At 50.8% G+C, this 26,856-nt stretch overlaps 1 protein-coding gene across 2 annotated transcripts in view; it reads right to left on the reverse strand.

The window, feature by feature from the left end:
- Positions 1 to 7,549: 7,549 nt before the first annotated feature.
- Positions 7,550 to 26,856, reverse strand: part of CXCL12 (C-X-C motif chemokine ligand 12) — a 30,627-nt gene continuing 11,320 nt past the window's right edge. Inside the window, exon 4 of one of the 2 annotated variants that reach the window (XM_059169577.1) lies at positions 7,550 to 7,703. In XM_059169577.1, coding sequence (XP_059025560.1) covers positions 7,580 to 7,703 — 124 coding nt within the window. In that variant the 3' untranslated portion in view covers positions 7,550 to 7,579. Of the gene's footprint in view, positions 7,704 to 22,584; positions 25,833 to 26,856 lie in introns of those variants that run through there. The other variant, XM_059169579.1, reaches the window with a different exon arrangement.

The following is a 26,856-nucleotide window of genomic DNA, read 5'->3' on the forward strand; positions in this document are numbered from 1 at the left end:
TGGTATATCTAACATATGAAAACATCAGTGAAATAATTGAAAAAGTGCAATAGGCAAAGTAATGCTCCTTTCTAGTTGAACATAAACGCGTCACAATCCAGCTGAGAGAAGCAGGGGTGACTTTCAAATGGATTGCAGGAAGGGGAATCCTGACTCCACTTTTTTCTCTGGGGGGATCGCAGAGCCCCGAGTTCTGGTCCAGACTCTGCTCTTGGTGCCATTTACTAAGACAGGCAGAAGGGCAAGCTGTGGAAAGGGCGTAGATACTCTGATAGAGACCTTGAGTAGATAAAGATGGGAGGAATTTCAAATGCCTTGGGTGACAGAACCAAGATCCCCAAATTAACTCCGCTGACCCAGAAAAATGGGAAAAATTTAGCAAAATGAAAATGCAAAGAGAAGACCTTAGGATTGAACCTGGCTCCCAGCCCCTCCTGCGGAGGAGATTAGAGAGAACTTGAAAGCCTTAGGCATCCATCAACCATGCTTCTGAGGGTTGCCTGGAAGGTTCTGAGAACCTGGGGTATGTAGATCCATTTTAGGCCTGTAAATAAATGCATGTGGGTTCTCCTCCACAGTGCTCAGGGACCAGCACTTCCACACCCACAGGGACGGTAGGTCCCAGTGGCTGGATACAGGGCAACCCTGAGCCCATAGGTGTGCACCCAGGCATAAGAGCTGCCCAGACCTAGCTTCCCAGCTAGATCTATCATCTCTCCTGTCTTAGTTATAGCTCAGTTTTACAGTTTTAGGGCATAGCTTGTTTTTGAGTTTTATTTTTTGTTTTTGGGTTTTGGGGGGGTTTTTTGCATTTAACTTTATGACTTTTTTTTTCCTTCAAGGGAAGGCTCAGAAACAGATTCCTCTGAATTTCCAACATTTTTTTGAGTTGTCTCTGGGGATCTTAGGGGAAAGAATCCTAACGGTTTTTTTGGAGGGGGTGGGAGCACTCTCAATGATTAAAAAAATATATGTCCTACTTTTCTTTTTTTTTTTTTTGTAATGAATCAATCATTAGAGTCAGATGCATACTACCTATCTACCTTCTGGGTTGAAAAAGTGGCTTTTTAACACAGGGTCACTTGGAACCTGACAAAACAGAACATGCTTTTAAATTTCAATAAACTGGGGAAGGAGGGAACTTAGATTTTAGGGACTTAAAGGAAATGGCAGGAACCTGACTGTGAACTCTTAATTATTGTATTGAATGTTGAAACTCATGATTATTTTTAATGAGCTAAGGTAATGGATCCAAGGTTTGAAAACACCAAAATTGCTTAACTGGGAATAAAGGCATAGTGCACATTTGAAAGGCAATTATTGATTTCTGCTCTGGGTTTCTTATGAAAAAGGTCTTGGGCGTACGGACCTCGGGACAGGGGCTGGTGAGGTGGGCTCTCCTCCCTAGAGACCCTTCTCTTTTAAGGAAGGTTCACAGTGAGGTCTGAGGAAGATTTGCTTTTTAGACATTGATCTGGATGTCAGGGGAATGGCAGTGGGAATGGGGGCACGGTGTGAGAGGGGGGAGTTGCCCAGGTCTCTTGTAATTTGATCACAGGAGGGTGGATACTCCTCTCTGCAACAACCCCCCCTCAACCCACCTGGCCGAGGCTCCCTGGTGCAGCCAGAGGGGCTTCTCCAGGAATGCTGCTGTCTGGGCAAAGGCTAAGTACTGGGCGCATAGAGAAGGCACATGGTGGTGTTTTCAAAAAGAGGTTCAAATATTACATGACCTGGGCCCTCAAGAATGGAATTTGAATGCCTGGAGAAATCACTCCTCAGTTGGGGGAAGAGCAAAGGGGAGCCAGTCCGACTGACACAGGGAAGACTCAAACCACAAGACAAAAGGTAGATCCGCCTGGAGAGGGGACTGTGCACCAACTGGGAAAGTCCTAGAATGTTGGATCAAAGGACCTGTCATGTTTTCCGATTTGCAGAACAGTTAATAGAGTTTAGGGGAGAGTCCAAGAGAACAGAACAGTGATTGGGCATCTGCTCCCTGCCTGCCTCCTCCCCCAGTCTGCAGCCTGGGGTGGGGGAGGGGTTGGCGTGGAGGATGCGGTGAGAAGAGTCCCTTCCTCCCTTGGTGACCTGGAACAGCACGTGAGCTGATATGTGTGAGGTGCATGTAAGGGTTTTTTGGGAGGTGGTGGGGGCATTCTCACATAAGCACGGGACCAGGCACACACAGTGGGACCTGTGTGTACCTGTCAAATAATAGAAAACCTTGGCTTGAGAAAGATTTAACAGGCAAAGGGGAACTGAAGGGAAAGACTGAAGGGGGGACAATGAGGCTACTACAGCGGATGTGGTCCAAGGAAGGAGAGGCTGAGGTAGGGCAACAGGGAGAGCAGGCAGGATGGCAGGGCTGGGGCTCCTGGCTTCACAGTCACGTGATGTCCAGCAGGTGGGGGGTGGCGTCCGTGGTCAACTCGTTCCGTGGGCAGCCACTGAGCGCCTCCTGCATGCCAAGAACCAAGTGATGGGTAGGGAGACAGGGGAATGCAGCAGAAACAAAACAGTGCTTCTCCAAAGCAATTTTCTTGTTTCTTACCTTTGATCTATTCCTCTCTATCTCTGTAGATGGCTCAGTGAGCAAAGGCCAGATTTTAGTAAGTCTGAGGTGTCACGGGGGATGGTGCTTGAGGTGTCAATAGAAAATGTGAGACGGGGTACTGAAGGCGAAATGGGGCCAGAGAGCAGATTTAAGAGACTCACGTGGACCGAATGCAGTAGCTGAGCCCTGCATGGTGGAAGAGGAGGAGGAGGGAGAAGAGGGCCACAGAGACAGTCAAGGTTGGGACTAAACCCTTTATTCTCTTCTCCAGCTTCACGCGCAGCTCCGTGAAGGGACAGTACGGCGCTCTGCCATGCAGGCCAGCAGCCATGCTCAGTTGGCCCAGTGGGCTGAACGGGCCCTCCTGCGAGGATCTCCTCTGCAAACACTCTGTCTCAGCAGCTCTAAGCTGTCCATCCTGCCATGGCCCACACACGTTTCCCTGCTTGGCAGCCGCCAAAGTAATTATCTTAATTATTTTAATTAAATAATTTTCTTAATTTTTAAACAAAACACACCCGTATGTTTAAATGCTTGTAATCCCTGGCGTATATATATATATTGGTTGACTTAGAGGGTTCTGTTAGTATCCATGTTCAAAGTCATTCAGGACTGCAGCTAGAAACGTGTATCCTCCATCCCCACCCCTCTCCACCCTGCTCAGGCAACGGGGACATCAACCAAAACTGTTTGTGTTAGATGTGTAGCTGGAAAGAGCAATGGAGAATCAGTTCAGGACCAAAAAAAAAAAAAAAGCAGAACAAGGAGCAGCATTGGTTTAGCAGCAGCTCCCTGCTTTCTCTTCTAGACACTAGCTGCACCAGAAGGAGCCCTGTCCCATTATATTTTCTGTCCTTGCCTCTCTGCACCTGAAGATCACATCTCCCATAGGGTGTCCCTCAGCCCAGTTTGGGAAGGAAGCCCTCAATTCCTAGACGCCCCCCCCCCCGCCCCCCAACCCCAACCCCAGTAAAGATGCCACAGGTGGGATCAGAGAAGGAGAGAGAAGATCCTGCAAAACAGGGTCTCTGTGCTTTTAGGAAGGGGGAATGATGCCGGGATATCTGAAAACAGCTCCATTCACTGAGAATATCCAAGGAGCTCTTCATAGGCACCCAGGACCCTGGGTGGAGCCAGGGACCAAAGGTCCTCACTGGCCCAGGCACAGAGGCCTCCAGGAAGACCTGAAGCAGTCTGAGCTTTTGGGAAGCAGTATGTGAGCCTTCCAGAAAATCCACGAAGAAAGTCTGTGCTCCTGGGAGGCAGTCATGTTCAAGCAGATCTTTTAAATTCATCGAGGCATGATTTGACAAATGCCATGGCCTCATTCACTGGGTGTCTTTCTGATTCCCTTCTTTGAGAACCCTCAGCCTCTGCCAACTTGAGTCATTCTGCGAGACCAAGTCAGTCATGCAAATGCCACATAGAGATCAGTATTTCCCTCCCCCGAAAGCTGGTGGTCCCGAGTGGGCTGCTAGGACCCAGGACATTCCCTGGGCACCCTGGAAGCTTCGTGACCTGGGCAGAGGGGAAGAGAGAGTCACAGACCTAGGACACAGGCCCTGCAGCCTCTGGCCCTGAGTAGAGGAGGGTATCTGTGGTCTCCCTAGGGAGCCTGGACCAGTGGCAAATACCACTCCACCTGACACCTTACCTGAGGGCTCTGCATCACAGCTGAGTGAGGGCCAGCTCTCAGCTTCCCAGAGGAAGAAGCTTCTGGGCTATTTTCCTGATCCATGGCAAATGTAACCAGCTTTCTTCTTAGGGCTCATGGAAAGGGAAGTTTGCTCCCACAAGCATAATTGGGGCTAGCAAGTCCAAAATATACAAGACAGAAAAAAGAAATTCCCATAGGAGTTGGTGTTGCAGTCTTGAGTTCAAAGGCAACCTGCAGACAGACACTTTCCTCTTCAGAGGACCTCAATCTTTTCTCTTAAGTTCTTCAACTGATTAGATAAGACCCACCCACATCATGGAGAATAATGTGTTCTATTTAGTCTACTGATTTAATTTTAATCACACCCAAAAAATACCTTCACAGCAACATCTAGATTAGGATTTGACCAAACAAGTGGGGACCATCAGGTTAACAACTAAAATTAACAATCACAATTTCCATTTCCTTGTATGTGAGAGGGACTAATAATCAAACCCTCTTCCTACAGTTGTTGGGACAATGGAAAGGGCTACTCAGTAAAGTGCTGAGACAAGTGCTGACACACATCTGTACTGGGCAAGCATGAGCAGGCTTTGTCCGCTCCCATCATCCTAGTGGAGATGTGGGGGGAGTTGCCAATATACTGGATTACAGCTGTGCATGCCCTAATGTAGGGTCCCCAAGATCAGTAAGTGGGGGATACTTCAGGGCACAGGTTGGCCTGTCTCCCCAGCACAACCTTTTATGAATCCTGCTTCTTCCACTTCAAATTCTCTGTCTCTCCTGAAAGGAGTCAAGGCTGTCCCTCCCTTGCTCCTTGTACCTTTCTCCCCCGATGGCCAAGCCTCCATGGGGCTTTCCCATGGCATGGGTGGTTGTGCAGGCAGAGCACTGTGCTCTTCTCTTGCTCCCACAGTTTCATTGCACATCTTGCTCCTTTTCATGTCTGTTTTCTACCCATTCCCCAAAGTCCTCAAAGTCAAGGACATGGTGGTTATGGGCAAAGGCTGGGGCATCAGCAGATGCTAGTGGGCTCTGCCACCTAATGACTAAATGGCCTTTGGACTTGACTCAACTTCACTGAGCCTCAGGTGCTCCATCTGTAAAATGGGAGTAACATCGACCATGGGGGACTGTGGGAAGAATAAAGGCGGCAGATGTATAAAGCATGTGGTTGATAATCAATGGCTGTTGTTACCCATCTCAGCAGCCCCTGCACGCGGCTCAGGCCCCAGCATGTGCTCGCAAATGCCTCATTTATGTTCAACAAATCTGTCCCGGAAAAGTGGAAGGTACATCTTTGCCCTGTGCTGGGTGCTCGGAACTAGTGGAACGTCTGTGCGGGGAGCACACAGGTTTCCTTAGACCTACTAGCCTTGACCTTATCCACCTGCCTACTTACCACTGCCAGGTAAGGTACACAGCTGTCTTTTCTGATTTCCCCGTGGGCCCATGCATTCCGCTCACAGATAACTTGCCTTTGCCTTGTTCCTCCTGAGCTTTGTCAATAACCCTGCGAGGTTGATATTCTCATTCTCCCCATTTTACAGATGGAGAAACTGGGGTTTAAAATACCGAAGGCCCTGCTGGAGGCCATGTGGCTAGCTACTCACAGCGTGGTCTCACTTCTACACTTCAACACCGCCTTCCCTCAGAGAACAGGGTTGCCAGGCCCCGTGTGAACGACAGCATGACCGGGCCAGCAAGGCAGAAACTCCTAACCTGGTCTCTGTGTTCTGAGGGCCCAGGGTGGGCTGCTGTGGATGCCCGGAAGACCATGTGCTGGTTCCTGGGGTACAAGGGACACGACACTCCCTGCCCACCCTCCCAGTGCTCCCAGCTGTGGCCCCCTTCCTGGGGAGGATAACACGTGGTAGAAGAGGGAATTTCTGATGAGACCTGTTTCATCAGAAGGAGAGTGTTTCTGACTTGGGAATTTTGCAAGCAAGGAGTGCACAGAAGTTCCAAATTATGAAACTTTATTAGTGCCTTCAAAATACCTCTAGCTTTCCAAAGTTCCATTCTTGCATAGTTGGTTGACTTTAGAGAATTTTATAATCATTCCGTTCTTTGTTTCTTCTACGAGTCACCTTCTCCTTCTCTTCCCTCTCCTTCTTTCGTTCCATTTCTTACCTTTTTCTGTTTTATATTTCTGTTCCTCCCCTTTCTCCTGTATCTCTCTCTGTCTCTCTCTCTCTTCTCCTCCCCCTCTCCTGCATGGGGATTGAGTCAGGAAGGAGGCAAGTGTGAAATTCATTTTCCTGTATCAGAGCTGAGGCCTCAAACTAGTAGAGAATAATGTTGGGACAAAGAGACCTACAAGGACTTAGGGCTTATCAAAGGCAGTGGACTTCCTGTTTATACAGCTCTCCTTCCCTGGGGAGGCCCGGCAAAGCCCAGCCAGCTGTGGCCTGGGCAAGCCGCCTAGCTCCAAAGCCCAAGGTCCCACCACTTGGTGTCAAGCCCAGCCTCTTCTCCTTGATCCCAGGCCTGCTGGAATCCCCAGTGCGGGGGCCCCGTGCTCCCCACACCTGAATGCTTCTGAGCATGCGCGGCTTTCAGACCCTGGGCCTGCACTTGACAGGAGGCTGTGCGGGCATTTCTGCCTCCATGAGCTGTCCACTGGGTAACATGGTGGCCTGGCCTTCTGGCTCCTCTGTCCTGGAGCTAGGACCCCGCGTCTCTACACTGGACAATCATTCATCCATCCAGGCCTCAAGCATTCATGACATACCTACTATGTGCTCTGCACTGGTGTTCTAGGGCCCTTGTGACACTGATGGAAAACAATAAGGCTCTGTCCTTATACACTTATGCCCACAAACAGACAATGAATAAAAAAACAAATTATCAAAGAAATGCCTTTGCACCCAAATTGCCTAAACGGTGTGGGGAAAGGGCTGGATGTGGAGAGGGTGGTCTGCCTGGTGTGATCCGGAAGACCTCTCTGAAGGGGTTTCCTTAAGTTGAGGAGGAAGAGGGGGCAGCTGTGGGAAGATGAGGGGATAGTGCTCCAGGCAAAGGAAACAGTCAATGCAAACGTCCTGCGGCAGGAGCAAGCTGGGCTTGGCCAAGGAACACAGAAAATGCTGGGGAGGCTGGATGGCAGGAAATGGGGAGAAGGTGGTTTGGGTGAACACTGGAAGGTAACCAGAGGCAGAGTTCCTTGGGCCTGTGGGCTCTGGACACACACAGACACACACAGACACACACACACACACACACACACACATACACACACACAGAATTTTACTTGGAGGAAAAAGGTTTGAAAGAATTTATGTTTTAAACATCAAACTAGCTGGCAGGAGCTCTTGACGACCCAGCAGGGTGAGGTGTGGTGCCATCGGGAACTCTGCTGTTCATCACACATCATGTAGCCAGAGCTGGGGCGATGTAGTAGATGTAGTAGATACCGTGGAACTTAGCTCCGAGCTACACAGATGCTGCAAATGTGATTTTCTTGCTTTTCCTGTGGACTTGGGCTGCCTGTGAGCAGAAGAGAGTGGATGGATGTGAGAGAGGGCAAAAATCTGAGGTGCTCCAGCTGTCCCTCAGGTGTTGTCCTGAAAGCCTCCCCTGCAAGCATTCGCTCGTGGCCCATCTGGGATGGACGATGCTTGTCTCTGGTCTTTCAGGCCAGGGCACATATAGCTTCTGGCACTTTCCTACCTTCATATCTGTTGGTGCCCTTCCAGTGGGTGTCCACTTCACTGTGGGGACTCACAAAGGCTTTGGTGGAGCCTCTGGTGGTTGACAGAGTGGTTAGATGGGCAGCAAGAACAAGGTACTTTCCTGGGGGAATGTCCATGTAGGGGCCCAATGGAAGGGGCTGAATCCCATTCAGGAAAAGATTCTTCCTGAATAGCAAACATTTAAAAGGGTCCCAACACCACCCTGAGCCAGTCACAGAGTCCTCAGGTGACCTACAGCAAGATGCTTGCCCCAAATGGACCCCCTGCCCCAAGCTGGCAACTGATACCCTGGGGACCCAAGAAGGGATCTTTCTTCCTCAGACATCAAGTGGTAATGTCTCTGTACGTGGAGTGAACTTTGACTGCAGATCCCCAGACTCCAGATATTCTGTGAACAGAGACAATGACCTAGGTAAGAGAACTTCACTACCCAAGGCAGAGCAAGTGGGGCCTTAGGCAGCCTGGGCCACACAGGAGAGGATGGACACAATAAACCCTGAAGACCATGAGAAGAGCCCAGGCCAGCCCGGGACACAAAGCCCTCCTGGGCACACTTGCTCTGTGAAAAAGAAACTGGAGTGGGCATACCATAACACCCTTACTGGGCTCAAATTATTGGTCTTTCTATAGAGTAGCATTTCTAATTATAATGAAAATTATCTCCGAACTTTGAGCATTTCTTGGTTGCTTATTATGCTAAACATTTTAAATACATTATCTCATTTATTTCTCTCCACAGGCAATACTGTTGTCAATGACAAGGTTGGGACATGGAGAGTGTAGGTGACCTGTCTGGGGTCCCACAGGCCAAGTCTGCCTGGAACTCAGGTCCGCCCAGGTCTAACTGTAGAAGTATGGAGATTACAGTTTAAACATCTCATTCAGGAGTGGGGATCGAGTCATGCTGAGAAAATCCCTTTGGTGTCATCCTAACTACTGAGTTAGAATCCACATCTGAGTAGTTTTATGCACAGATGCCGGAGCAGGGTCAGCCGTGTGTCCCCGTTGGGGTTGAAACTCGGCCCAGAGGGAGCCACCCCAGGGAGCAGGCCCCTGACCGCACAGCCCCCTGAATGCTGCCTTTCCTTGTTCATTATCTTTGCAGTTGACTTGTACTAAACAGTAACCCGGGCTTGTTAGACAGAATGCAGACATCATGGGAAATGGAATCTGAAAACAGGAAAGTAAGTGTAGCGATAGGGATCCCAGCAGAGCACAGATGGCGCGCTCACGTGAGGGTCCTTTCAGGAGAGGTTAATAAGGAGACTCCTTACAAAGGCGCAGGCAGGACACGGGGTCGCCAACCTCTGAGCAGGAAGAGGGAACAGTCACTAGATGCAACTTCAGGGGGTACCCCTGGACAGAGCTACAACCTTCTGACTGCAGAAACCAGGACTAACCCGGTCTGAAGGCTCCAGGGAATGGACATCCTAAGCCTACCTCTCCCAACATCTTTACTTCCCACTGGTGACGCAGATAGCAGTGCTGGCCCGACATCGGACCCCAGGGCAGACATCAGGCCCCAAAAAACTTCTGGAGGGTGACAGAAGATACTCCACACAGACCCCCAGAATCCCATCCTATGAAGTAACCTCTTTGGGTGGCAGTGTCTCTACACACGGTCGCAGGGACCGAGTCTCCAGGACACGCACTAAACCCTGATTTTTCCTTCAGATCGAAGCCCCTGCAGCTGCCACTGCCCTCAGTTCCGTGGGGAATGGGGAGGAATGGAGCATGCTGGGTACACTCAGGGCATCCCACGAACTGAATGAGAGCAAGGGAGATCTGACTGAGGGGTGAGAGGAGACAGCATCGCAGAGGCTGCGGCCACAGCCTGGAAGTGGCAAACGGGCAGGATGCCTGCGTCATCAGGGCTCCAACACTGGTCCCTGCTCTCCGCCTCAGAGGCCCCTCCCACCCTGCCGGGCTCGCTCCTCACGGTCCCTGCACACTCCCTGAGACTGCTCTGTGCAGCCAGGTGACCAGACAGGCAAGGGCAGGTGTGATAGGGTGTGGGGGCCACTGAGAGAGCTTGAGTTTGAGGTGGTTTTTTGATGATCCCTCTGGCTTCGCTGCGGGGCTGGATGGAGGCAAGGGTGGGTGGTGGGACTGAGGAATCACAGGTGGCTCTGGGTTTTTGGGTGACACCATGTGGCTTACCGAGGTAGAAAACTGGGAGCGAAATTACTTGACCTGGGGAAGGTGGGTGTGAAAATGAGGACTTCGGTTTTGTTTAGGCAAAGATTGAGATGCCTTTAATGTGCAAGCGGGTGATTGAATCAGTGAGTTCACAGTCCCTGAGAAGTCAGGGAGGTATGTGGGATTCTCAGCATCTTGACATCAGTTTTTGGACCTCAGCGCTGCTCAGCCCTGAGGATTTTAGTGGCTGAGGCTGGGTTAGATTTACCTTCTTATGCCCTGGGTAGAATCATTCCCTATCTTCTTTCTTTCTGTCTATCTATCTGTCTATCTATCTCCTATCTATCTATCTACCTATCTATCTACTATCTAATTAGATATCTAATTACTATCTAATATCTATCTAACACTATCTATCTATCTACTATCTAATATCTATCTTCTATCTATCTGTCTATCTATCTATCTATCTATCTATCTATCTCTCTATCTAATTTTTGAGGTCCAAAGAAGGTGGAATGGAAAGCCTGGGAGGGGAGGACACACCAAAAAGTCCAGGATGCCTAGTTTCTGGGCACTCAGGGTCAGTGCTCACTGCCTAGCCCCAAGAAGGGCAGTCTGACCAGGGCCCCTCACCAGGGCCTCTCTGGCCAACCTCGAGAAAATTGCAGGGTCAGCCCCACTCAACCCCACAGAGCCTTTTATTCCACAAGGTGAGAGAGAAGATCCTTCAAGAAGCCGGTGGATCCCAAGTGACAGAAATGGGACCAGATTTCACATGCCCTGTGGTGCCCAAGTTCATGTGACCCTTCCTCCCTTTCCCACCCATCTGTTTGTGGAGGGCTTGTTAGAAGTGACGTGAAGGCGTGCTAGGGGATAAAAACAGAGTTCAAGGAGAAAACAAGTGAACATAGGGGAAGGGAAGGAAAAATAAAATAAGACAAAAATAGAGAGGGAGGCAAACCATAAGCGAGTCTTAAGTATAGCGGACGAACTGAGGGGGTGTGGTAACAGGGTGATGGGCATGTTGGGTCAGCACAAGGTGTTTATGTAAGTGATGAGTCATCAGATTCTATTCCTGAAACCAGTACTACACTGTATGTTAACTAACTTGAATTTAAATGAAAACAACAACAATAAATAAACAGAGTGCAAGGAGATGAGGCACCGGAGTGTGAGCAGACTGAGCTCTGGAAACACTGGAGTAGGCAGATGGGGGCTGGCATGGCCCTGGGAGCCTGGGCAGGGCACTGCACCCCTCCAAAGAGGTACTGGGGAGATACTTGAATCAGAAATCAAGATGCTAACCACCCTGGGTTTTCATGTCACCTGGATGAGGCAGCCTCACTCTCAGGGATGCTGAGACGAACCAGTAGAAGATACAGCACAAAAAACTCAGCTCCATTTAAGGGAAAATTTCACAATAATCAAAACTGGAAGAAATGCCCTAGACTCCCCTAGGAGACAGGGAGCTCCCTGCACCAGAGGGGCGGGATACATGCAGAGAAAGAGACCAAGAGGCAGAACAAACACTCCAGAAGAGGAATATGTCTCTCAATCTTGCAATCTCACAGATCTCTTGCCCTACCGCTCCTGGAACAGGACACGGTCACCATCTGCACATCATCTGAAGCTCTTCACTTTTTAGGCTGAATGCACCAAGCTCCAGAGCACAGGCTCTCTCTCACCCTGTGGTCCTGGACCTGAGGCATCTTATCACTGGGGACCTGTTAGAGATGCACCTGCTTAGGCCTCTCCCAGGCCTGGGGAACAGAAGCTCTGGGGCTACAGCCAAGAAATCTATGTCCTAAGAAGTTCTTGGAAAATTCTATTAATCCCTAAATTTGAGAACCACTGGTCCAAAGCAATGATTTCCCAGCACCAGATTACTCACGGGGTTGGGGGGATAGGATGCTGTTGGCATGCACCCCACTCCCAAGACTGATTTCTCTGCTCACAGCCTGGGAATCCAGGTTCCTACCATGCACCTGGGGCTGAGAACCCCTGGCCCAGGCCTTCCCCTTCTGCACTTCTCTACTTGCTTTTCATGCCTGCTTTTCTCTATTTCTTTTACTGAATCCCCTTCTTGGATTTGCCTTCTTCTCTTTTCTTTCCCATACTCACTGAAAACGTGCTAAGGCAATAATCTCCTTTCCAAACATCTTTGGGGAAGAAAGTGCCAAACAAGATCGACGCTTGTGAGCCAGTCCTCTGGGGGTTGGGCACAAGCATGCTAAAAATCGTGGATTCCCGTTTTTCCTAATGCTTCAGTCTATAGTTCTGGGGTGGGGGTGGGGGGTTGCAGTGTTCGGTCTTCAAATTGCTAAACTCAATTGTTTTATTTTGTTAATAAAATAAATGCTATGCTTTATGTAATGTATTAATATACATTGCAAATGCAACCACAGGAAGGTGTTTAGAGAAATACAAGCTTGCCCCATTACTCAAATGATAATAAGGGCATATGGGCCATGGTAACAAACAAAAACGGGGGTTACTTTGTAACTAGTTAACAGGTCACAGCTTTGCTGCCTCTACTGCTTGGCGTAGTGAGTTAGATTTACACCAGAGGAAAGGTAAACAAACTCAGAGCTGGCTATTTAAAGGGAGAGGACTTTCAGAGAGCCGAGATCTTGGAATGGCGAGCTGTCCTCCGCTGTCCCAGCACGGAGGTCTGGGCGTTGTGTGGAGGGAAGGGTCTGCCTCATAGGGGATACAGAGGCCATCTGGGGTGGGAAGGAAACTGGGTGGGGCAGGAATGGTTAACAGGGAGGCTTCCCAGGGGAGGGGAGGGTCCAGCTGAAGGGTGAGTGGATGGTGAGACAGAAGGTCTGGGAAGTGGCCTTGGACAAAGGAAAGGTGCCCTTGAGGACCCTGGAGGAGGCAGGAGGGAGCCCCTGTGACTGAGGATGGGGAAGGAAATTGGAGGTGGATCGGGGTGCCCTGGGAAGCTCTTGGAGGGTTTCAGATAAAGGAGTGGCGAGACCCATGCAGAACAGTTTTATTTGGTCCCTACAAAAAGCTCAGCTCACTCTTTACTGGGCAGAGTGGGGGAACGCCAAAGCAAGACAATGTGGATGACTATGCTCTAACACATTGCTCCCGTGAAGGTGCTTTTCTGTCTTCTGATTGACTCCAAAATCCACTGACTCCAAAATTCTAATAGTTGAAGGCAATTTAAAGGCCCTTCTCACATTGTTTAAAATTAAATGTTTGATATTATATTATAAATTCTGTTTTCATTCCTTTTGTTTGGTTTTTTCCCAGACTCTCATGAAAGCTCTGCATATCACCAGGGTTGACTTTCACTGGCCACGTCCAGAAAGTCGGTCAGACTCTGTTTCTGTTTCTGGGTTCTGGGAAAGGCCAGAGTCTATGAACCTGACCTTCACTGCACCAAGCATAGGGGGGACATATCCAGAGTCACAGATTGAGGCTGGCGCTGCTCCCATAGGCTAGCGGCAGCCCCTTTGGCTAATCAACTGTTTGGGTTTGGCTAAGATGAGATTTCTTACAAATGACTCTACTTCCTGCCACAATGCCACGCCCAAACCTGCCGAAGATGCCCTTTCTGTCTTGTTCTGTTTCACTTTGGAGCTGAAGGGTGTGAACATGTGAACAAAAACCTTGGTAAAGGAGCATTTTAGTGCTGGGAACCTCACAGATTTGTTCCACTTTGATCTGATTTCTGTAAAACAGCTCCTGATGTGTCAGAGTGGGGAAAGAAGAGAAAACTGAAATGATTTCCAAGCTGCATTGGACATTTCTGTACATCCTTTGAAACAACCTCTGGATGGGGACTAGGCTCAAGAGTGGGTGTGCGGGAACCCTAGCGAAGGGTGCCACCCATCTTATTTTACTTGGAAACCTTATTTATTAATTAATTTGTTTGTGGGCAGGAGGCCATATGGCTGCTTGGAGAAGGGACCTGTTTTCACCACATGGGCACCGCTGGCGCTGGGGCCGCCTGGCAGGACAGCTGCTGGAATGAATTTGCTGAAACTGGACCAATTGGGATGCAAGGCTGATGGGGAGACTGAACTCCCAAGGACACATATGTTCAAGCCTGGGGAGGTTGGTGGTTTTTGAGCCATCAGCAAAATGAAGAAATAGTGAAATCCAGACATAAGATTTTCAGTTCACAGGTAAAGGAGCAAAAATGGTTTTCAAACCACGTCCTGGGCAGCAGACTTATAATCAGATGTGCCCTGTGTGCCAGAACCACACCAGGATAGGCAGCCCTAAGGAGCTCCTGGGTCCAGCCCGGAGACGTGACTGTCCCAAACTTTCCAAAGCTGCAGGTCTGGGAAAGCTGTAGCATGTGGCAATTATATAACCTCAGGCATTTGTTTCAATATTCTGGTCAACAAGGGATTAAAATTTCTTGCATCGAATTAGCCGTGGCCTAAGAATGGAGACCTAGGAGTTAGACATCTCCATGAAATTGGGCAGAGCTGATGACTCTTGCTGATGGAACCAGGGCCAAGGGGAATAGGGTTCAAAGCCCCAGATGAGTGTGGCATCTTGTGGGAGGGCTGAGCTTGGAGCTATGGGGGACCCAGAAGAGGGCAAAGGGAGGGGAGGCAGCAGGCTGAGCCTGGGGTGGGGGGACCCTGGGCCTGTGTGCCCAGAGGCCAAGACCGGACCCCTAAGCATAGGAATTTGGAATGATTCCTGAACCCTGACTTCATGACAACGTTCCACCCTTGAGTGCTTCCAGCACCCCAGGAGGAGCACCATGGGAGATGGGCCTGGGGAGAAGCTGGAATGAGGGGCCTGAGATCCTTTATCCCAGCTTGGCTTCCAGCAAGGGCAGGTCAACACATACAGCTGAACGACAAACATTGCCAGGAGCACTTCACTAAGACATGGATCTGATTATAAATGGAGGAAGTGCCAGGCAGCCCTGAGAGGGGTGGGAAAGAGCCACTTGCTGGCGGGCTTTGACAGCAAAGCCCTAACTTAGCACCCAACTTACCTAGCCACGAAGTCCCAGTTGCTAGCCCTCGAACCGAGACCATGCAGAGACAGAGAGGATGGGAGTCCATGTCGGCTATAGATCCTGGGTGGCCCTAAGTGGTCACTCCCTTTCTCACGAGTATGTCAGTTTGAATGAAGTCATGGATCTAGAGAAGCCAGCTCTGAACTTGACACCTGGTCTGTCCTTGGGCAACGTTACCCGGCATCATTTTTATGGTTATTATTCCTATTCTTCCTTATCAGCTTCCAGCACCCTCCTTCATGCCCGCTGGCCAGGCCGGAGTCTAACTCCCTTTTTCCAACCCAAGAATGCTTTTTTTATACCTACCCGCCTGCACCCGTGACAGCTCATCAGGGGGGTTGTTGGCCAACACTGTCACACCCAGGAGACACTTCTGCTCACCTCGTATGCCAGATTTGGTGACTTATGTCCCCGCTGAGCCCCAGGACAGCCCCCAGCCCAGCAGCTGGTGGAGGGACTCCCTCTGGTCACCATCGCCCCTCCCTCCCCGGACACCTCCTGTCTGGCCCTCAGTGGGGAGTCTGAGACACACGGGAAGGAAGGGCAGCTAGTGATATGGATGGCTCGACACAAAATGTGGAGACTCTGGTTTCTGCTGCTTCTGCGGACGTGGCTTAGGAAAGTGCTTACCTCGGCTCTTATCTCATCTGCGAATCCGGAATCCCATCTCCCTTGAAGGAAGCACGGAGTGGTGGTTAGTGTGTTTCATGCCTGGCACGTGGAGGGGAGGGACGTCCCAGCTGCCGGGCTGCTCTCCTTCCTTGCACTCAGGCAACAGCCCCATCCCGCCCCCAGAGCAGTCGAGAGCTGGCCCTTGTCCCCGTGAAGTGATTCACAGAGGAGGAACTGCAGATGAGCTCCGGGCTCGGGCAGGCTCAGGGACTTCTGCAGGACCCCTGTATGGTCTGTGATGGGGTGGGCTCTGACAGCAGGCCCCGCGATCCTTGTCTTCCTGGGCTGGCCTCCCGGCCTCGTGCCTGGTGTCCAGAGAGGATGAGGAGCCCAGGGCCAGGCTGGGAATTCAGGTGCCCCAGAGAGCAGCTCCAGTTTGGGTGAAGAGAGGAAGGCCAGGGGAGGAAGAGGGCCGTGGACCCAAGGCTTGTCTAGGCTTTGCCAAAAGGAGGGGAGGTGGCAGAAGAGGAAGAGAGGCTGGGAGAAACAGCAACTTTTGCCCTTCTGGTATGAGCCTAGCAGATTTCACATACTTTTTCATTATTTGATGAGGTGGCCAAAGGATTTATTTTTTGAAATAGGACATTCTGAGACAGATGGTGCTGTTAGTCATTTTGCTGGGGCAATAGGTAGCCACTGGAACTGTCCAGGCACATTGGAATGCCTGGTCACTCTTTAACGACTTTGAAAGGGCATCTGAACAGGATCATGGTACCCATGATTGTCCAAGGAATGACCCTCTCAGATTCCTCTCTTTGAGAATTTTGGGTTCAAGTCCCCCTTTTCTGTGACTCCAGGTGCCAGATCCTGGCTCCCTGTGGCCGCGGTGCTGATCCAGGGCACGAGTCCACAATGACCAGTCTGGGGAGGTCAGCAGGGGAGCCTCATGAGCCCTGCCACAAAGGAAATGGACTCTCTCACAAGGCCACTTGAGAACACAGGCCTTGGCAGCTACAGGAACAGTGCCTTGTGGGTGAGATCTTGTTATTCCAGAAAACCACAGAGTGAGAACCATGCCTTTCCTGGGATAGCTCATACTCGGCCATTTCTAAGAAAGTGCAGAGATTGAGCCTGGGGGTCCAAGATAGCTGTGCTTGGATTCCAGAACTGTGGTCCAGGCATGCACCCAGGCTTTGGGGGCTCCCCTGAACCTTTCTGAGCCTCCCCTGCCTTATCTGTGCTGGGATCAGTGGCATCTTTACACTGCCTAGCAGTGCCTTCCTTGTGAGGAGCTGCCTTCAGCCCCAGTACGGAGGCACAGAGCAGGAGGCTCCGTATGGGGCAGGGATTGTGGCTGTGCTCTTTTGGTTTTGAAATATCACCATTTCCTTGTAAAGCCTACAGCTGTTTAGGAAAGAAAAAAAAGATGCCATTAGATGTCTACTGTGCTTGTAAAATGTACGCTGATTTTAGAAACACTCATGTTTTATTTTTTTAAACCTCTGATTAAATCAAAGAAATCTGGTGTCCTCCTCCAACTTCTGTCCTCCTCAGGGAGGCAAGCCACGTTCATCACTGGGTTTTATGTGCCTAAGAGCAGTACATTTTATGAGGATAGACCACAATAAAAATTGGATTTGACATTATAAAACACATACACGTGCACACACACTTGTGTGCAAATTGTTCTAGTAAGTGTGACATAAGCCAATGTTTTCTATACCTTTCTCTTCTTTCCTTATTTTTGGTGCTATTTCACTTTTTTAAAAAACCGCTGCTTCTGACAGTCTCTACTGATTTCATAGGCTGAGCTTGCTGAGCGTTTGCTCTGGCCGGACTGTCATTTAACTGTCAAGGGTATCCCTTTGAACCATATGGGGCAGACCCTGCCCTGAGCCAGGCAGACCCCGCCCACCACCTCTGCCCAAGGAGCTCTACAAACTGCAAGAATGGTTTGCCAGGACCACTGGAGCCAAATAGTCCAGGATCAGTCGGGCCTCCCACGTTCCAGCCTTGAGATGTGGACACTTCATGGTTGCTTAGAACGTCTGTCTCTGTGTTCATCACACAGGAGAGGGGTGTTATCTCCTGGGACTGTGGGAAACGCGGAAGAAGGAGGCATCTGAAAAACACCTCTGTAGACTGGCAGGCAGAGAATGGTCCCAAAATGTCAGCTGGATGGAAAGCACCTGACCAAGGTGTGTGCTTGTCCTCCCTGGGAACTCTGTCCTGCCTGCTTTAAGGAGAAGTACAGTGAATGCATTAGCCTCCAGTTCTCCTTGGCTGCCTGAGCACAGGGGCGGGCCCCCACAGAGGAAGAACTGGAAAGAGCTGGTCCCTGGCAGGCCTCATTCCCAGGTGCCAAGGTCTGGACATGGCGCTCCGGGGTTCCCACAGTGGCCGGAAGGAGAGCCGCCTCCCCCAGAGCTCAGGAATGCCCCCAAATGATTGTTTCCTCACGGCCTACAAGCCCATGTGACCTTGCGCTGATGTTCAGGGAAATGCCTGGAAGAGGCCAGGACAAGGTGAGCCTGCGACTGCATCTGGGGCCTTCCAGACTGACCAAGACCGGTCACTCCTCCTCCTGAGCAAATTCCCCCGCTGGGCTGCAGCGCTGAGCTGCTGCCTGGGAGAGTGGAACACTGTCCTGTGCTACCTGCCTTTCCTGAGCTCTCGGCTCTTTCCCTGACCTCCTCCCCAGGGGCTGGCCTGCCATCCACCGCCCCAGGTCAGGCCTGGGATGAAGCACTAGCAGCAGAGGCCCCGTCCCCGGACACTGGGCCAGTTGTCCAGCTGTCCCCAGGCCAGCCCTGACAGTCCCACAGTCTTCCTAGGAAGTGTGTGCAGGTCCCCATAGGAGCAAGGAGCACTCGGAAGGAGGTGCCCTGGGGGCAGCGGTGATTCTTTAATCTTGGTCACAGAAAATGAACCACTATGGTTTTTCATGCTCTGGGGACTCCAGGGGGAAGGCTCAGGCATGGGGGATTCTAGACAAGAGGTAAGGTGTGTGTGTGTGTGTGTGTGTGTGTGACCGCTGATATGTGCACCATGGAGTGAGGAGAATTTGGTGCTAAGTGATGACTTCACAGTGTGCCCCTAAGTGTGGGAACGAACAGGCGATCTTGTGAGGTGAGTCCTGCTTTTCTTTTCAGAGATGGGCCAAGACTCCCATGTGTTAACCTCCTACTAGTTTATCAGGCGGTCATTCCAAGAATATTTCCTTAGCGTCTTCTAGGGGCCAGCCACAAAGTGAGCAAAGCAGACCAAGCCCCTCTCTTCCCATGTGGTATGCACCTTCTCATGGGAAGCAGGCAGTGCCCAGAAAGCTGGCAGAAGGGGCTGTGCCTGAGGGGAGGCCAAGCAGGATAAGGGGGTCCCGTGTGACACATCAGGGAAGGGCCACGGGCTGGGGGAGTCTGCAAAGGCTCTCCTCACAAGATGATGGCCAACAGAGACTGAATGAAGGGAGGGGCTAAGCCAGGTTGTATCTGGGCAGGGGCTACTGGGCCCATAAGTCCCCAGCCAGGGTCAGTCCTGGCCTGTTCAAGAGTGAGGGAGCCACTGTGGCTAGAGCAGAGGGAGGCGTGAGGTCAGAGAGGTGACAGGCTACAGTGGGTGTGAGCCTCCGTTGGTTAAAAACTGGAGGGTGTGCAGGGGTGGCACGGCCTGGTGGCTCGGCAGGCCACTCTCGCTGCTTCCAGAGGAACTGTGGGGGCAGGGAGGTGAGGGAGGGGGTGGTTGCTGGACCAAGATAGCAGCTGTGAGACGCGATTGGATTCTCAATGTATTTTGAAGCTTAATTGGGTTTGTTAATGGTTTAGTTCAGGGCTGTAAGGGAATAAAGTAAATCAAAGATGGCAATATGGTTTTGGCCTGAGCACCCAGAAGCAATGGAGCTGTTATTTACAGGAATGGGGATGAGCAGCTTGGGAGAAACGTGGAAAATAAGAGTTTCCTTTTGCAAATGTTCACTTTCAGGGGAGGAGGGGACGTCCAAGCCCGGAGCCCAGGAGAGAGAATGAGGTCACCCGGTATATGCACACGGAGCGTCTGTGGACTTGACCAAGGGGTGTTCTCATGTTCAGATGTCCAGTGATGAGGACACAGAAAAAAAAAGAAAATGAAAAGGTATGAAGCTGAAGAAATAGGAATGGTCCGCTGAGAGCGAGCCAGAGTGTGTTGCAAGGAGGGTGAGCCATGCTGTCAAGAGACCAGGCTGGGACACTGAGAAGCTGAGAAGTGATAACTGGCCATTGCATTTCCCAATGGCTCAGTGACAACCTCGACAAAGAGTGGGTCTAATAGAGTGAGTGGTAGGGCCAAAATTCTAGCCAGGAGTGGGCTTTTTAAGAAAGAGAAGAGAGAGAGGAGGGGAGAAAGCGGACACGGGAAACATAGAGCCCTCTTGTGAGGACTTGCACGTGATGCGAAGCAGAGTAGTGCAGAAGCCGTAGAGACAAGGGGCGGGAAGAATACCAGGTTGGGGGGCGCCTGGGTGGCTCAGTGTCCTCCTTGGCTCAGGTCATGATCCCAGGATCCTGGCACTGAGTCCCACATAGGACTCCCTACTCAGCGAGAGTCTGCTTCTTCCTCTCCCTCTGCCTCTAATAATAAAATCTTAAAAAAAAAAAAAAATAATAAGTCCCCAGGATACCAGGTCAGGGTTGGTTTTATTTTTGCTTCGTTTTGTTTCCAATGGGAGATATTAGAGCACGTTGGTGTGTTGATGTAGAGGGAACGATTGCTGGTGCAGGTGAGAGGGAGAGTCAGGAGAGATGTCCTTGGGCAGGTGAGAAGCTGGCTCCAGGGCCAGGTGTAGGACGGCAAGGGAGCAGGGCGCTTCCTGCCGGGTGAGAGCGGTAGCAGTGGACCAGAGGTGGGGCTCATGGAGCCTTTTTTTATTGTTGCCTTTCCTTCTGACTTAGAAGCCAGCCCATCAGCGGAGTGAGGAGGGGGTAGGATGAAACTGTAAAGGGAGAGAGTCGGTATGGAATGAACACTCTGCTTTGTTTCGGTTTGGCTTCATGGGCCAAGGGGTAGCTGCAACTCATTTGCTCAAAAATGAGTGTTGACTCCTTAAAACTTAGTAGAGCAACCGCCTTGAAATCTGAGAGTAGCTCCAAGCCCAGGTAGGAACGCCGGGGGTTGGTTGTGGCTTGTCCCTGAGGCTGTCAGCCTGGCCACCTGCTCATACATCCAATGTCCGTTCAACACCCACTATGACAAGCCCTCTTTGAGGCATGGGGAATACGGCTCCTCACATCCCCACCAGGACCCTGTGCAGCCTCTTGAGGGATGCCCGAGGGATGGACTCCCCCTGAGAACTCTATTTTCCCAGTTTGTCCTCAGGGGAGCTCTCCGCAGGCTGAGGATTTGCTCAAGTGATTACTACAAGTGATGTAGGCAAGTTGGGTTGATGCTGGTGGGTGCCTTCAAGAATGGAAGAGAGCCTAGGACTAAACAGAATCTGTGCACCTTTTGTGTGTGTGTGTGGGGGGGGGCTCTTAGGGGATGCCTCTGGGTCCTTTATCAATCCCAATATGGCAGCAAGCACAAGCTTAAATGGTCCTTCCTTGGAGTGACAGGTGCAGCTGTTGTCAGCCGACTCTATGGGGGCCAGCAGCCCTGGGAAGCATGGTAGGCAATGGACTTTTCCTTTTTTTTTTTTAGCTACATTGTTCTGAAGAGTCAGCATCATTCTGAATACTTGACACTTAATCCAGGGGTTGTTGGTTCCTGGTGCCAGAAGAGCAGAATGTGCTGGAACCAGCACTTACAGGTGATCAGGGAACCTACGAGACCCAACCAAGAGGCTTCTCCCCTCCTGTTCACCTTCATGATCACTTTTAGCTCCAGGTATCTGAGCACTGCTGAGGCCTAAGGAGAGGCAGGTGGACCCCAGGAAACAGGTGGAAAGAGGGAGTGAAGCATATCCTACCCACGCGGCTAGTCTGCCCAACTCTTGGGGATGCTAAGCTTCTGGGTTATAGAGGCTGGGACTCACTCAGGGCAAGAGGTGTGTCTCGAGTCACAGAGGAAGCAGAGATAAGACCAGGATCCCAGCACCGCTCTGCTAATCCACACACCCGCCTTCACCCCCGGAAACCATGCTGTCTCTTGCCATGGCCTCCTCGAGTACTTCTTTCCTCTTCCAGTCCATCTGCAACTGAGCAGTCACATCGAAGCCACTCTAGAAACAGCCCGGAGGTTCTGAGCACAGGGCTAATGTGGTTCTGTTTGGGCCAACGGGCAAGAGGTTCTGGAGAACAGGGCAATCTGGACTCAGACATTTGTGGCTTCTGCACTAGCCCCTCCTTTCTGGTGCAGTTGACGGTGGACCAGAAAGAATGTAGGAGTAAGTGTGACAGGTTGACCTCTATGAGGACAGAACCCTACCGGGCTCACCGCCTGATCAAGTTATCTAGGACAGTGCTGGTGGGCAGCTGTTGAGAGATTGAGTAAGTTTCCAGGAGGTCCCAGCGCAGGACAGAAAATACGCCCAGGGCACTGGGTCCTTGGCGGTGCCTGTGGGAATGGGCCACTGTTCTCCTTCACCAGGCCTTGAAAGTAGCAAATGGAGGCTTCCTGACCCACAGCTGACAGGCAACTATGTGGGTCCTTGCGTAAAACCATCCCTTCTGCAGTAGAGGACTGGCTTGCCTTTATTTAATAAGGGATTTCTGCAAAACCAAGGACATTCCGAGAGAAGAGAGTGCCTTTCCCCACACCCGCTACAGATCATTGACTAGAAGAGGCAAGCATGCCCCCAGAATTCTTCCTTACGATTAGCGTGATTGCAATGGCCTGTTTTCCACTAACCAATGCAGCTGAGATTACAGGACTCCTCTGGGCTGGGCTGGAGGAAGAAAAACCAAGTTTGGAAAATTCCGAATGGCAACACTAATTTCAAACTCTTGGTTGCTACATTTGAATACATGTCTTTATTAGGAAAATTGTAAGTGGATATACATCTTTTCATTGATATGACTTCAAAGTAGAAATGGTTGTTTCTTAAAAGAAGTTATTTGTTATTAAAAAAAAAAAAAGCACACTGCATACAGGAAGCTGCCTTCTCCTGGACCATTTTCACATTATCTGGGAGATGTATTTAAACAACACAAAATACAGTATTCATCACATTTAACACTGAACCCATCACTGCCTGGAGACTGAGACACCAGCGAGGTTACGGACAAACAAGTAGCTTGGAGGGGTTTTTTTTCAGCTTGGCCGTGTCAGTGGTCTGCTTATGGGACTTAAAGGTTTCTAGGGAGCACTTCCCAGGGAAGGGGATCCCTTGGAATGGGTCAGGGAGGATGTGTACAGGGACCCCACAATTCTCATCCTGCTGTGGAAGGGTGCACCCCCTGGGGCAGGGGTTTCGGAGGCTGATAAACTCCCTGCCCAGAGCCCATGGCTATAGCATCAGGCAGCAGTCAGAAAAGGAAGGTGAAATCGGATCCAGTGAAAATTCTTAGGAGTTCTCTGGGCTTCACACAGGGGGGACTGCAACCTTCTGCCATTCAGGCCGTCTGCTCCAAGCTGAGCCTCCTTGCTCCGGAGGACAGGCCCACACACAAAGGGCCTCTCTCCTGAGCCTCCTCGCTGGGGTCTCAGCGCCTGAGCAGGGCTGGACGAAAAACAGTACACACGACACATGGCGCAGATTCGGATATAAACACACAGCACTTCGGCGAGTCCCGTCCCCAGCCCGGCCCCACAGCTGCCCAGGTCCTGATGCAAAGGCTGGCAGGGGGAGGACTGCCCTGGGGGTTACAAGGAGCCCAAGGGAAGGTCAGGTTGAGCAGCACTGGACAGGGAGGCACAGCTGGGGACTCCTAATCCATGGATGCACTTGACTCGTACTTTTAAAGCAAAAGGGGATCAAGAGAGCCTTTTCCTTTGCAAATAGACTATTTAAATGCATATTTGCTTTCAAGAGGCCCTCTTTGTTCAGGAGCAGAGTGCAAGGAGGGCAATTGTTAGGCAGAGAACTTTTCCAGCAGTTTCTACTCTTATCTATTTTTCCCTCTATTGGGGAGAAAGGAATGATTCTTTTTTTGACTGTAGTCAAGATTTAGAGCCTTGTTTTTCTGGGAGCAAGAGATTTAATGGTTCTGGTTCATGGATTCCAGGGGAGGACGGTTCCAAATGTTCCATGAGAGTTTTAAATTATCTTGGATTACTTAGAAAATGCCCATCCCACTGAAAATTCGATCATTTCACCTATAGTATAGTTCAGGAGACCTGCAGTGATAACTTAATTTCAGAAGAGGGTCCTGAGATCAGTTCTTTATTCCTTATAGTTAATAAAGGCCCCTGTACTCTATTTTATTCAATATAACATAACTGACTTGAAGATACACGTTTTTTGTTTGGTGGACTGGCTTTCTACCTTGAAGATCCTATATAAAGGAATATTTATGGAAATGCTTTAAACATGTTCTTGACAACCCAAAGATGATTATATCTAAAAACATCTATAATTCAAGGTTATTTTATTATAATATACTTTCTGTATAGTATTTACAGTGTCCTATCGATGGATACATTTCCTGGTTTTGGCCTTCTATTTTTCTTTCTTAATTTAAAAATTTTCCCTGGGCTATTTAACCAAAGGGACAAAGTATTCATGAGACGAAATATAAAACAAAGACAATAAGCAAAAACCCCTCAAATGCCTAGCTGTTCAAAAAGTGGTATTTTAAAGTTGCTTAATGCAACTCTACAAACTGATCTTTGTAAAGGGAAACCCTTTACATGTCAAGGTTTTAACCTACTTTCCCAAACGTCCCCTTTTCTAGGAGGAATGCCCTGCTGGACATTCTGGAAGCACAAGGCAATTCCAGCGGCCAAGTCCAGAGACCACTTTACAATGGAGCAGATGATGGGATTGCCAAGTGGGGAAAAAGATGAGGTTAGATTTTAACTGGGAAAGAATCTTCCTGTCCAGGATTCATTATTCTGTGGATTGGGTTTTCAAAAACCAAAAAAGAGTTGAGGATTCTTTTCATTTGACGGCCAAAAGAATCACGCTCTTGGCGCCACGGAGACAAAACTCTCTGTGGTTCTGAGATACTCACACCTATGGAAGCATGGAGGGAGGGCTGGCGTCCTCACAGTTCAGCCCAGCTGAAAACCGAATTCCCTTGGGCTCCGTGGATCCATCCTGGGTTTGCGATCTGTGGAGAAACCCAGGCTATCCACCCGAGAGGCTCACAGCCCTAATAAGAAACCTGGTTAAAAGACGTCTCCTGACTCTGAGCCTTTGCATACGAGGAGCTGACAGTGCATGCAGCGAGGACATTGGCTTTGAACAAGAACACAGGGTTGGACGACAGACAGTATTCCGAACAAGACACAGATGTGCACAGTGTTTTCAGAACATGGTAACACGAGACATTTTGATTTGCTTCTTGGTGCCCAGTTTAAATGAAAGCTTTGGTCTTGAGAGAGTCTTTTTCCGGGGTGATGGAGACAGTCTTGGATACACATGATGATGGATGAGAGAGACAGTGATGAGAAGAACGTGATGGGATGTAGAGAAGAGCTCAGGATGGGGGCGTGTCTCCCCCTACCCCAGCCTCACACTCCTGCCTGCCTTGGCTGGGGGAAGCTCTGTGATGCTCACTGAAGGGGAATACCCTACGCCTCACTCCAGGGAAGGGTGAGGCTTCTGCCTGGCCCTCTAAACCTAGCCCTCCTCTACCCCCTGCACAAGGGCAGCCTTCACTAGGGTTTGCCCAGACTGGTGGGCTTTGATACCTCCTGGTGGCTCTCCATCCTAGGACAGGGTGATCGGGGGTCCCAGCCTGCACAGTTCAGGGTGATACAACACTCAGGAACCTCGGGCCAGGCGAGGGGCTCCATGGGGAAGATACGGTAAGATAGCAAGTAAAATAATGGCCTTAGTCTAAGTTCCTATCTGTCACCAGTGACATTGGATAATCAAACTAAATGAAGAGTAAACACCATATATTTTGCTACATAATCAAATGGTGAAAATAAGGCAAACTGTGCAGAACGAAGCCCTTGGAAATGCACTGGGCCCTGCCTGGGTGCAGGGGAGCCACTGCGGGCTCTTCCTAACACTGCTTTCAGACCCGGGCTCCTACTGTAAGGTTTCCTCAGGCGTCTGACCCCACCTGCGCCTCTCACATCTTGAACCTCCTGTTAACAAGAACAGAGGGAGACACCATTAAGGCGGGTTCCCACAGCGGCCAGGCTGCATGCCTGAAACGCTGAGACCCCCCGCGGCGGCGGCGGGGCTCCCAACTCCTGACTTCCAAATCGCCGGCTTTCCGAGGCCCTGGGAAAGGGGAGAGTTGGGAGAGAGGCAGCTGGTGGGGGGTGGGGGTGGCTGAAGCGGAGGGAGAGGTGGAAGTTGGGAAGTGAAGACAGAGGGCGCGGCCAGCACGGGGCACAGCGGATGAACAAGGGCACGTGGACAGACAACACGGCACAGTGGTCACACGACAGGGCAGGCGGGGCACCCAGCCCGAGCCCAGCACACATGGAGGGCTACCAGCCCCCCCACCCGGCCTCAGCGTGGCCCCAACACACACCCAGCCCGGAGGAGGCTGCCTGCTCCTCCAAGGCCTTGGCACCATCAACCACCTCCATTGACACTCCAGCCCTGCTGACTGGCCCCGGGGTCTCTGGGCCAGCACTGTGGGGGTGGGCCCAGGACCGAGTGCCCTGGGAGAGCACTGCCTAGTTTCAACCCACAACGGAATGGAAGCTGGCTCTTCACTCTTCCAGGACACCGGGTTGGCCTGTCAGGTAGCGTGAGGGCCCAAGGCCAGTGGAGTCATAGAAGGACAGCCTGGAGCTTGTTTGCTTTTCTTATGTGGGGCCAGCTGTCTTAGTCCCCACGGCAACTCCCCCTGCTCACCACAGCTAGATGGCAAGTAGCCTTCTGCGGTGTCCAGGTTGGACCTGCCACCCCTCTCTAGGCACAGAGATGTGCTAATCCTGCTGGATCAAGAATGGAGAGCCTGGGACCTAAGGTGTGACTGGCTCCAAGATGCTTATGTAAGAGGTGGGCTACCCCAGCCAAGGTTCCCCAGACCAGGCCCACTGCTGGCTTCCACAGAAGACTGCAGCCCGGAGCAGACCAGCAAACAGCCAATGCCTTCCGAGGCGGAGAGGGGGTGGGCTCCCCACATGCCCGGGAGCAGGTCTGCTGACCCCA

This window comes from Mustela lutreola, chromosome 4 (genome assembly GCF_030435805.1).
Source record: "Mustela lutreola isolate mMusLut2 chromosome 4, mMusLut2.pri, whole genome shotgun sequence".
NCBI classification, from domain to species: domain Eukaryota; kingdom Metazoa; phylum Chordata; class Mammalia; order Carnivora; family Mustelidae; genus Mustela; species Mustela lutreola.